Source organism: Ananas comosus, linkage group 21 (genome assembly GCF_001540865.1).
Source record: "Ananas comosus cultivar F153 linkage group 21, ASM154086v1, whole genome shotgun sequence".
NCBI classification, from domain to species: Eukaryota; Viridiplantae; Streptophyta; class Magnoliopsida; order Poales; family Bromeliaceae; genus Ananas; species Ananas comosus.
Genome location: NC_033641.1, coordinates 154,706 through 167,031, shown reverse-complemented (window position 1 = coordinate 167,031; position 12,326 = coordinate 154,706). Strand labels below are relative to the sequence as shown.

Genomic DNA, 12,326 nt, shown 5'->3' with positions numbered 1-12,326 from the left:
TATTCGTGCATCTGTCTATATCACTGATATGATTATTTTTCTGATTGCCCACTTGAAATTGCTGTCCAAATAACGCTTGTGATGATTGCGTGACTCACTCAAACACCGCATATATTATACATATATAAAAATAAAATAAGATATTCGCATTATTATAACATTGAGAAAGATGAGTAAGGTGTAAAAGTGGAACCTCACATCTTGGGAGTCACTCGCATTGTTGGTGACTTTGTCCATATTTAAATTGATTGTGTTAAAACAAGATCTGCAGAAGATCTAATTTTGAAACTATTATATGCTGTTAAAAATAGTGGATGTCCTTGTATTGCTTATACATACATATGATGGGCGGAGTATTGATTGATTTATGACGTTACATAAATTTATTACTATATACATCAACTCATAAAGCATTTTCTTTCTAGAATTGATAGGGTAAATATTGAGTTTGGGCCAAAAAATCCTTCAGGATAATTGATGTGCTGCCTAATTGATAGGGATGCTTATATATTCCTATGAATTTTTCGACTTTCATATTTATTTATTTTTAGAAGGCTAATATGAAAATTACTCTTCTAAAGCTTTGTTACTCTAAAAAATTTTCTTATAAATATTTTCTTTTCAAATGATTGTGCTCTTATCTATGGGTGCTTCCCATGTAACCAAAATTATGAAATCTAGTCTTAAATATACAAAAAATCATTACTAATAAAGAATAATAAAATAATAAAAATCTTATATTTGAAATGGATCAAAAGATTCATGTCACTCTTGTTAGAAAGTTAAACGAGGGGGAATTGGGAAGGATATAAAAAAAGGGCAAAAATAATATTTTACCTCTATTTTAACTTGGATTGAAACATAACCGAGATTTAACTCGAGATGACCTAACAACTACTAACAGTAAGGGTATATTTGAATAACGAAAATAATTTTATAGTAGTATTTTTGAAATAGACAGAAATAAATAAGATATTTATTAAGTTCGGAATGATAAGTAGGCAATAAGTATACTGAATATTACACATCTCAGTTTCCTCACAATTTCATTTCCTTTTCCCATTAATTAATTTGAAATTGTCAATTGGGTTCGGTTTCCGGGTATTTTCAGTTACGGCGCCCCACCACTATTCTGATCCGTCAAAGTCAACGTAGATCCCTTCCTCCTCCCCACACCGCGTTAAACACTTCAACTTAAAAGTGTAAACCCCTCCCTCTCCCTCTCCATCTCCATTTCTCCTCCACACTCTCGCTCACGCAAAACCCTAAAAAATATCATGAATCGGGGGTCCATCGATCTGAAGACGATCTCGTACAGGGACGTCGCCTCCTCGTTCTCCTTCTCCAAACCCGCGCTCTACGTCACCATCTACCTCCTCGGCCATGGCGACGGCGACGAGAAGCCCCTCCGGGGCGTCCGGCAACTCCGGCACCGCCACAAGACCCCGCTCCTCCCCCACCGCCGCGACCCGGAGTGGGACCACCCCGTCCGGATCTACATCGACGGCCCCGACCCCCTCCCCCACCTCCTCCTCCTCCTCCGCTTCGAACTCACCGCCCGCGTCCACCTCCTCCCCGACCGCGTCGTCGGCGCCGTCTCCGTCCCCGTCGCCGACCTCTACGCCGCCGGCGCCGGCGACCTCGGCCGCGCCAGCTACCAGGTGACCTCCCCCGACGGTAAACCCAACGGCGTCCTCTCCTTCTCCTACATCATGAACACCCCCTCCCCCGCCTCCTCCGCCGCGGCCAAGGTGGCGGCGCCGCCTCCTCCTCCGCCTCCGTCGCCGCCGCCGCCGAAGGTTAGTCTGTATCCGTCATTGTTGGATCTGATTCCCGATCCGCCGCCGCCGCCGCCGACGACGGAGGCGGAGCCGCATAGGGTTTGTTACCCGGCGATAGATCCGGCGCCGCCGATGGACACGGTGGTGGCTTACCCCGCTCCGGCGCAGTTTAGCGGGTGGTGCTATCCTGCGCCGCCGCCGCAGTGTGGCTACTGCGGCTATTTTGCGCCGCCGGGGAGTTGCGGGTGCCCGGCGCGGAGATGAGCTTCCAGAAGCTTCTTCTCTCTGAAGTGTTGTACAATTGGGGGAATTGGGTCCACGTGGCTAGCTTTGATTGGGTAGCTATTTATCTGTGGCATATACTAACAATATTTTTTTTATATAAAAAGCTGTAAAGTTTTAATTGTTAACAAGAAAGCTAATGGTGAAAGAACCAATTGAAAAGTTAATAATGTTCCATCAGTAATCATTCGAGAAAATCAGCCATTGACGTCAGTGTTATATTATTTACTTATCACTGCTTAGCGCAGTTGGTTGATATTTTTATGTCAGGATGTGTGTGTATTGAAGTCGAAAGGCATTGGTAAAAAAAAGAGAAAAATGTATTGTTATTACTGGAACTATTTATTGGCTAAATTTATTCTACAAATAGTAAAACCAGTTTTGTTAATAACACCATCTTCTATGATTAAGTGCATGATAAATATTTCTTATGATTTAAGCGTGACAATGTAATTTGGCTCTAGCCCAAGTAATATTTATACAATTAGATGCTCATCACTGGTGGTCTTGAACAAGTGGAATTAAACTTTTTTAAGTGCAAATTCACAAAGCAATTGAACAAGTCAAAGGATTATAAGATGCTTCTAAAGGATTATATGGGCTTTTTAATTATGTGAGTGAGCTCTTTAATTTACTACTAATATAAGTTTTAAAAATAAAAATAAAAATTGTGTTGGACACTACTCCTCGATCTCTTGTACACTTGAAGAGAGTTCTTTTTCTCTTTCTTAAATTCTCGACAGTTCGATCCGAATGCATCAAATGAACAATTGAGTGTTCATCTTTTAGGTTAAACTGTTCAATTGTTCAAACACTCAACAATGTGATCACAATAACAAGACTAAATATGGAGGACTTAAATTCCAATCACAAAAGGATTACCAAGGACCTTGGAGAGCCACTCCACAATTATTACCAACAAAATATTTCTTCGAAAAATATATATATTAATTACCAACAACACAAAAAATTAATGATCTTTATACAGTAATTAGGGTTTAGTTAAAGATGCCTTGTTGACAAATTCTTTATACACTTTATTCCTACTGCGTACCCTGACATTACAGCACTTATGAACAGGATTTCCAATGCCCTTATTAATCAGGGGCAGGACAGTGTACACTGGCGTTGGAGCACTGACGGACGTTTTACGGTGAAGTCAGCTTATTCAGCTCTGCGTGACGGAGGCACGAGGGATGCACGTACGAGTAGGATTTGGTCACTACGCCTACCCCTAAAAGTTAAAGTGTTTTGTTGGCTTCTGCTTAAGAAGAGACTGCTTATAGCTGACAATTTGGTTAAGAGGGGATGGATCGGCAACACGAAATGCATGCTCTGCGGATTGGAAGAGGAAACAGTCGACCACTTATTCGCACAATGCATAATTACCAGATTCCTTATGGTAATGACCCAAGAGGATATCCAATTAGGAGATCTAGGTGACGAAGTGCGTCAAGTCCGGGATAGATGGGTAGGAAGAACAAGAACACAACCGACCGCAACCGGTCTTATAGGAATTATAGCCTGCTGGTGGGTCTCTTGGGACTCTAGGAATAGAGCGATCTTTGGAACGACACAGAGCGACCCATCAGTCGGTATTTACAAGATTAAGCAGTTAACAGACCTGTGGAGGAACCGACCGTCCCTAGAGCAAGTGGCAAAGGGCTTGGTGGTTGGTACCCGAGACCCAAGTTCGAATCCTAGTTGATTCACATATTCAGCTAAGTTTATTTCTAAATGAAATAAACGAAGCGGGTAGCGTGCTACCTATCTCTCAAAAAAAAAAAAAAAAAAAAACGAACATGTGGAGAAAACTTAGTCTAGTAGAGTGACCGTACTTCTTTTCTTTTTTTTTTTTTTTCTTTTTTTTCTTTTTTTTTTTTGCCTTCCGTCAGGCTTGCTGCTACCCATGTAGCTTAATTCACTTAGGGCTGTTTGGTTGTACGCATTTGCAACTACAGTGCAGTTGCAAATGCGTCTGCAGCCACAATCCTTTGTTTGGTTAGTGTAGTTGAGTTCAACTGCTGCAGTTCAACTGCACAAGAAGGCCAAATGCTGCAGTTGGAACTACATCCAATTGGTCGTAGTTCCAACTGCAGCAGTTGGTGTAGGGATAGAATCACCCAGAAATTAATATATAATAAATAAATAAATAAATAGCTAAATAAATATATAATATACGTATATAGTAAATAAAATACTTATAAATAAACTCATACTAATAAAGTTTTTAGACAATACAAGCTTTGTGCAAAAAAATTAATTTTTTAAATTTATTTTATTTAAAATATAAATATAGTTTTTTTCTAAATTTTTATAGAAGTGATCGTGTATGTTAATTTAATAAGTTAATTAATTATAATTATTAAATTTGATAAAAAATGAGAGAATCGCTTAAATTTTTAAAGTTTGATTTACATATTAAAATTAAATAAATTAAAAATTTTAAATGTGTCGATTAATAAGTTGAAGAATTATTGAAAAATATAAAAATATTATATATATCTACTTATTTATTTATAAATAGTAAATTTAAATAATTAATAAATTTATACAATTATTTTATATTTAGTGAAGGCAACCTCACAACTCTATCTGAAGAGGTGACAAAATTCATAAATATAACTATCAGCTTCATATTACCAAACAGAAGAAATGTAATTGCAGCAGTTGCAACTGCGTAAAACCAAACAGACTAGGTGTAGTTATAACTGCAGCATTTGCAACTGCATGTATTTTCAACTGCACTGTTTCTGCAACTACATCCAACCAAACGGTCCCTTACTGAATGAATGAAGCGGGTAACGCGCTACCTTTTTCTCAAAAAAAAAAAAAAACACTTTATCAAACCATATTCAAATTAATAGATTCTCTGGTACAAAACATACATTATCAAAACATATAATCTTCAAACAGGAAAAAAAAAATAAAATTGCAGAATCAAATTAATTCCATAATTTACCAAAACACTTGTGTCAAATACAACACCATACAAAACCACAATGAGAAATCAATCCTCTCCAACAATGAACACAACTATATATATATATACACAACTTATTAAACAATTAATGCATCTCCTCCTCCTCTTGATCTTGGTATTGCAACAAACCTTCAATCTTTTGAGCCCTTAACTCTTCATAGAACTTCTCGATGAACTCCTCCGCCATATTGTCGATGTCGAAGCCGACTCCGCCGCCCCCCTCCCCCTCCGAAGAGTAGTTCGAGACCCGAACCGAGAACGGAGTTTGAGGATACTCGCATTCGTGCGAATCCTCAACCTTCAATTTCGCGTAAACCGAAACAGATTTGATCTCCACCTCCTCGACGTCTCTTTCGCTGACACATGTAAAGAAGTGGTTGTAGCTTTTCGCGGGGCTGCTGCTGCTGCATGAGAACTCGTAGAAGCCGTGGCGGCGCGGAGAAGCGATTCACATGGCTTGGTGAGTGAACACAGGGCTCTCCAACAGCAATGTGTTCCACAAGTGCTTCCACTTGGATATCACATGGTTAATGTCTTTAACTAGCTTTTTTCTTGAGAATGAGAGCTTCTTTATCATCAAGAAGAGAAGCTTCAACAAATTCCATGGCTCTTTTCTCACAGAAACATAATTTGGGAATCCCATAATTGGTTGAAGGAAAAAAAGAAAAAGAAAAAGAAAAAAGATGGAGCATGCAACTCCTAAGTTTTTTTTGTTGGTTGTTACTTACAAGGCATTATAGCTCTAAACTAGGAGCTTTTGATCACATATATATATATAAGAGAAAGGTATAAATGTATGGAGACCCTTTCAACTTCTTTTTTTTTGTTTTTTGATTAAGAACAGCTCAGCTTCTAAATTTTTTATTTGAGTTTCTATACTCAGTTAGGTTAAAAAATTTATCTAATTTAATGACTATAAGTTATAATTGTTAATTAGTGCAGTTTCATTTACTAAAAATTAATTAAAATTGTTAAATTTGGTGAAGTCAACAATGAATTTGAGAGAACCCTCAAATTTTGGGACTAACAATCTTCGATTTCAATATTATCTACACAGATTCTGTGACATTCAAATGCTTGATTCTTAATTTATTCATAGATACCTTTTCTTAAAACTGCTTTATTGTTTCCTCATTTATTCTTTTTTGTACAAAAATTTAATTAATTTAGTAGAATGGAGATAGATTCTTTTAGCAATCTAATTCTATCTCTTGTTTTTTTTTCTAATGGGGAATGTTTAGTTGACTTGAGGGTATAAGAGAGTTTTCCGGCTTATGAATTTTTTTTAAAATTTTTTTATATTTAGTATAACTTATACTAATAACTAATATACTACTACACTTTTATTAGATTTTTTTGAGTACTCATAACAAAAAAATATTCAGAATAAGCACTGTCTTTGGATGGTGACATTTACAATATTATTTTTTGCTTAGAAAATTATGTAGGGTAGCTAATTAAGTTGCCTACTAAATTCTGATTGCGTATTATCTTTTCTGATAATGATGTTACTTGCAGCTTAATTTGATTGCATGTCTCGAGCACAAGTGATCGACTATAGGTTTCACTACAATAGAATTACATTATACAAACACATTTTTGTGATACTTTTGTATAAGTGTCAGATTTATATCAAAATTTTGTCACCATGCAAAAAAAAAAAAAAAAATTGTCACCATGCATTATCATTACTATTATTATAATTATTTTGATTTAGAGAGAGAGGGAGAGGTGGGGGGAGAGAGAGAGAGAGAGAGAGAGAGAAATATAATAAACTATTCTTTTTTAAAAAAATGAATTTAGCTAAAAATGTGAAACAACTAGACTGAAAACATGTGATCTCAGATATCATGCATAGTATTGTTCCAATTAGAACTTATATGGATTGCTGCATTTTCTACTTAATATTTATAAATACGTGCTACCAAATAAGTTAGATCGATGCATGCAAATCTGGGCTGGGCCGCATCTGTCTAGTCGTTTTGGGCACTGTTTAATTTTTCAAGGCCGCATTAATTCAACCCAACCCAAATATTTTGTAATATAAATATATATATAATTAATTATATATATATAATATAATTTAAATTTTTAAATTATTAATAAATATATATATATATATATATAATATATATATATATATATATAAAGCAGGGCTGCCTCGTGCTCTCAGGGCACGGAGGCCTCCGTGCTCCTGAAGCCGTTCGATGATTGAATTTTCTAATCGACGATCGGTTTCCTAGCACTTGATTTACCGTATTTGAAAGTTTCTAGAAATAATTTTTTGCGATTTTTCGATATCATTTTATCTAAATGACGAAAGGATTCAAATTAATAATTTTTAATGGTTGATATCTCCGTTTTTAAGTTTAACGGTGAGAAGTAGTCAATAAGATGAAATTTTGATACGAACATTCTTTATACTATCTACAACAAGATAAAATATGTCCGATCGACAAATTTTAGTACTATATCATTCAACTTTTTAAGGCATTTTTATTTTCAAGGCGTGAAAAATCTACTTGATTTTGAATCCTTTTCGATTACTAGGAAAAGATATCGAAGAAATCGCAAAATTATTTTCTAGAAACTTCAAATATGCTATATCAAGTCTAATGAGCTGATCGTTCGATTATGGAAATTTCCAGTCATTGAAAAGGCTTAGAGCACGAGCGCCTCGGCCCTGATAGCACAGCAGTCCGCTTCTCTTCCTCCTCTCTCCACCCTCGAGCTCTCCTGCCCACCGACTCAATCTCTCTCTCTCTCCCTCCTCTCTCCTCTCTGATCTCTCTACTTATACATATATATATATAATATAATAGATGGCGGCTTTAGGGTGCTTTTTGGGAAGCACGGAGCGCTCGCGTGCTTCCACTTTGTTTCGATGTTCGTACTTCTCGAATCGCATCGCTCCGTTAGACTTGATCTAGAAGTATTTGAACAGTATCAGAAAATAAAATTTTGCGATTTATTCGATATCATGTTTGCCTATGATCGCAAGTGGCTCCAAATCAAACGCTGAAATAAAAATTCTCGCAAAATATGATGATATGACATTAAAATTTTAGATCGAGATTATTGATCTGTTCTTATATGGTATAACGAATTTTCTATCAAAATTTCCACGTGACTTTGAATATTTCACACCGGTTAAACTTGCAACCGCTCACCACGCCGTTCAATATTGATTTTGACCCTTCGATCACTTAGGCAAATGATATCGAAAAATGCGCAAAATTTATTTCTAGATACTGTCAAATACCTCCTAGATCAACTCTACCGCCCGATCGTCGATTCGAAAGTCCGAACATCAAAACAAAGTGGAAGCACGGAGACCATCTGTGCTTCTAAAAGCTACCAGCACAACTCATATAATAATATATGTATATATTATATATAAATATATATATATATATAATAATCATTATAATATATATAATAATCACACCACTATATATATTATATATATATATATATATATATCGAGCTAGATCAGATCAAGTACTTCGGATTGAGTTGGGTCAAATAAACAAATCAAAAATCCGACGGCGGCCGCATTTTCTTGAGCCTCAAAATTTAGATCTGATAAGTCGGGCTAAGCCCGACCCGATCTGCTGAAGGTTGGGTCAGACAGATCGGATTGAATTTGGTCATGTCTAATTAATATATACTATCAATTACTATCCATATTTTTTTGCTAATAATAACAAGAGACATGTTTGAGCAAAAGAATGCATAAATTATAAAGCACAATAAATTAATATACCATATTTTCTCCCTTTTTTTTTTCAAAATAAAATGCAAACTCTAGGATTAATATTGCATGCATGTATGTATGTGAGCATGCATGCATGAAATTACATGAACATGAAAAATACATGAGATCAAGCTAGTATAGTAGCAAGGCTTTGTGCCCTTAGCTGCTCATAGAACCTCTCAATGAACTCCTCCGCCTTGTCGTTGACGTCGCACTCGACCCCCTCCTCCTCTTCCTCTTCCTCTTCCTCCTCCGCTTCTGACGAACAACTCGAAACCCTAACCAAGAACGGCGATCGGCTAGGGCTAAGCCCTAGCCGCCTCTCCTTGTAGTTACTACCGTCGATGAAGCTCGACCCATAAACACACCGCGGAGAGTACTCCAGAGTAGGGAACACAAAGACCGGTGCCACGCTCTCGTCGTAGCACCCCGCATTGAAGCATGAGAAGAGGCTACTCGTGTTCCCTCTACGCTTCGATCTCGACTTGAAGAAGATGAGGTTAGGAGTATTACTGCATGAGAACTCATACTCCATTCTTGTGGGAGGTGGCAAAGCTTTTCCCTTTGGGTGGTTGATGAGGGGGAGGAGGTTTTTCATTGCTTTACCCAAGAGTTTTCCTCTCTTTAGTATGAGACCCATGATCATGAGCTTTTTCCTTGAGATGATGAGGCTCTTTTTGATCACCATGAAAAAGGCAAGCCTTAGGAAGTGACACAGCTTCTTTGCAGCTTCTTGGGAGTGCAAAAGCTCCATTATATTGTGAGGTGCTTTTTGAGTGAGCACTTAATTAATTCCCAATAATGAGCTCCTGAGGTACCTTTACTAGTAGTACATATCTCACTGCTCATTGTAAATGAAGAGAAACAACTTATATATACACAATATGTAGAGATCTAGAGATCTAGAGAGAGAGAGAGAGAGAAACAACAATTGCATTATTCAAGGAAAGAAAGGGATGGTTGAGTAGGGAAGCAAGGTGGGGTGGGGACAAGAAGTTGCACCTCCCTCTTACATAATTTTTTTTTTGTTATATATTGGGGTAAAATTTAACCATGAAATATATATATATTGCACACTCCACCTATTTGTTTTAAAGTTTCATTAGTTAAATGTCTCAACTTTAGTTAATTTGTTATCAATTTACCACATTTAATCCTAACTTTTGTTTAGATCGAACCACTATACACGAAACTCTATATATTTACTTATTAGCTAATTTAGCTGTCACGTCATCTTAAAAGAATTATTAATCTACTTAGGCATATATCCTATCATATCATTTCGCGGAAAATTGTTAATTAATAGTCATATCATATCATTTCGCATACAATTCACCAAATTGAGTAGTACTAGAACTAAATAAATTAAGTTTGATGATTGAAATAAGATTTTAGGCAAGTTCATTGTTTCTGATGTAATTTACTGTTTGATGTTGGCTTCATTAATTGTGAGCCACTGTTGAATAATTGCAGGTGGACTAAGGATAGGGAATGTAAGTTCTAAACAGCTATTAATTGGATATGTAAGTCAAAAAAGGAATCAATGCAGGTTCAAAACAGCTAATGATAGTTGGTGAAACAATTTAAAAATTATTTACAAAACAAGCAAAATTACCACAGTTTTGGGGATTAATTATTAATTTTCTTTCTTATTGGTCTTTCTCTCAAAACTAAATTGCTTCTGAGTTAAAAAAAAAATAAAAAATGTATATTTTTTCTGATTAATTAAATTGCATAATTAAATATTAAATATATATATAATGCAGTAATAATACTGGCCTAATTTGACATTAATAGTCGAGTTACAATGCATTTGTATAATTATAATAAAAAAATAATAGTAAACTACCTACCCTACACCTGCTACTAAGAAAAATAATCGTAAAAAGAATAATGAAAATTATAATAATAAATAATACTAATAAATTTCAATCAGAAGATTGTTACCTTAATTGGCCATGAATGTGCTCTACTTTAGTTTCTCTTTAATTTTTGACTCAAATAAATTCTATTTATCAGTTGATCTTAACTAAATATTTCTGAAATAAAAAAAAACGAATATTCAGTTCCAGCGAAACAAGAGTTTAATTAATATATATATACACTAGAAAACATTTTGGTGCGTACAATAAATTACTTATAATCATTTACTGGTTTGGCCTGCTAAAGATTGTGCGAAAATTAATGAATATTTGAGTAGAGCTACTCAAAATAAAGACTCAAATTAAAATAAGAGGTGCAGTTATTAACAAAAGGCTCCAACAATTAATCTTAATTATTATCAACATTTCTCTAACAATTTTGCTCATTTTAATTTGTAAAATTGAGAGCAATATATATAATTAACTTTATTAGCAACTAATCTATATATGTAGCGTGCACTAGTGCCCACACATGCTGAATTACTGGGTGGAGACATTGACATGCATGGATGCTTTGCTTTGACCCTAACTCTCTCTCTCTCTCTCTCTCTCTCTCTCTCTCTCTCTCTTGCGCGCGCACGCATTTTGATTTTATATAGTTGTAACTGTACAGCAGTTATAGCTGCATGGAGATCTAATATCATGCATTTTAATCTAGCCGCTGCAGCAGTCTACATGTGACAGTTCCAACTGCAACATTCCAGAGAGAGTAACTTTTAAATAAAAGATATATATATAAGCTTATCCTCTCTAATCACTTTTTAAATTATAGAAACATTTTTTTATATAATTAGGAGATAATCCCATGATCCTACATATGAGACGAGACAAATTTATAAATATGTTTCTCAACATGCATGTAACTGAACAAATTATTTACAATCACAGTAATTTTTTATTGCATCCAACTAAATAAGATGTATCGGCTACGTCACACCCCTCCCCTCTCCCCCCCAATAAGAGCCTTAAGCAAAGTAGGCTAAGTTTTTTATTTGTTGTAGCTTATTCCTACTAATGAAGTAATTGACTCTGATTGCGTGATTTACAAGCACAAATCTTCAAGAATTATGATGCATATATAGTTGATGATGATCACAGTGGGAGTTGGGCTCGAACTAATCGGGCCCAATTTTTCGCGGGTCGGGTCGGGCCCTTCCCGGTTCGTCGATCAAGTCGCATGCATCGGTCCTCGAAGTTTGAGACTTTTGATCGACGCGGCCCCGAGGCTTTAATGTTTGACCTGGTCCGACCTGATCATTTTGGACTGGACCCAAATTCGAAATACGCGTAAAATTTTAACAATTCGGGTTCGAGCTGGGGTGAATTTTCTTTCTTAATTATTATATTATATATATTATTATATATATAAAAATATCTAAAAAATCCAGAATTTAATTTCTTTGTGGGGCCTATTGGGCCTAATGGGCCGGCCCAATAGTCCAAAAAAGTGGTTCAACCTCCCCAACAAAAGCGATCCGAACTTTCTCGAACATGATCTCTCCCTCCATCCGTCCAACCCCATTCACCATACGACACGTGTTCCCCCCACAACCAATACACGCACATGGCACCCGGTGGCCCCCATTTCCCCATAATTTTAA

The 12,326-nt window shown here is 36.1% G+C and overlaps 2 protein-coding genes across 2 annotated transcripts; one reads left to right on the top strand and one right to left on the bottom strand.

Annotated features, from left to right (window-relative positions):
* Positions 1,327-2,677, top strand: LOC109726151 (formin-like protein 3; the record flags this gene model as incomplete). Its single annotated transcript, XM_020255598.1, is given in 1 exon segment — positions 1,327-2,677. A coding segment is annotated over 1 exon segment (719 nt), but the record flags the coding sequence as incomplete, so codon positions are not given.
* On the bottom strand, positions 8,799-9,557 carry LOC109726724. The gene has a single exon (XM_020256509.1). The coding sequence runs from the start codon at positions 9,555-9,557 to the stop codon at positions 8,931-8,933; it is 627 nt and encodes a 208-aa protein (XP_020112098.1). The 3' UTR covers positions 8,799-8,930.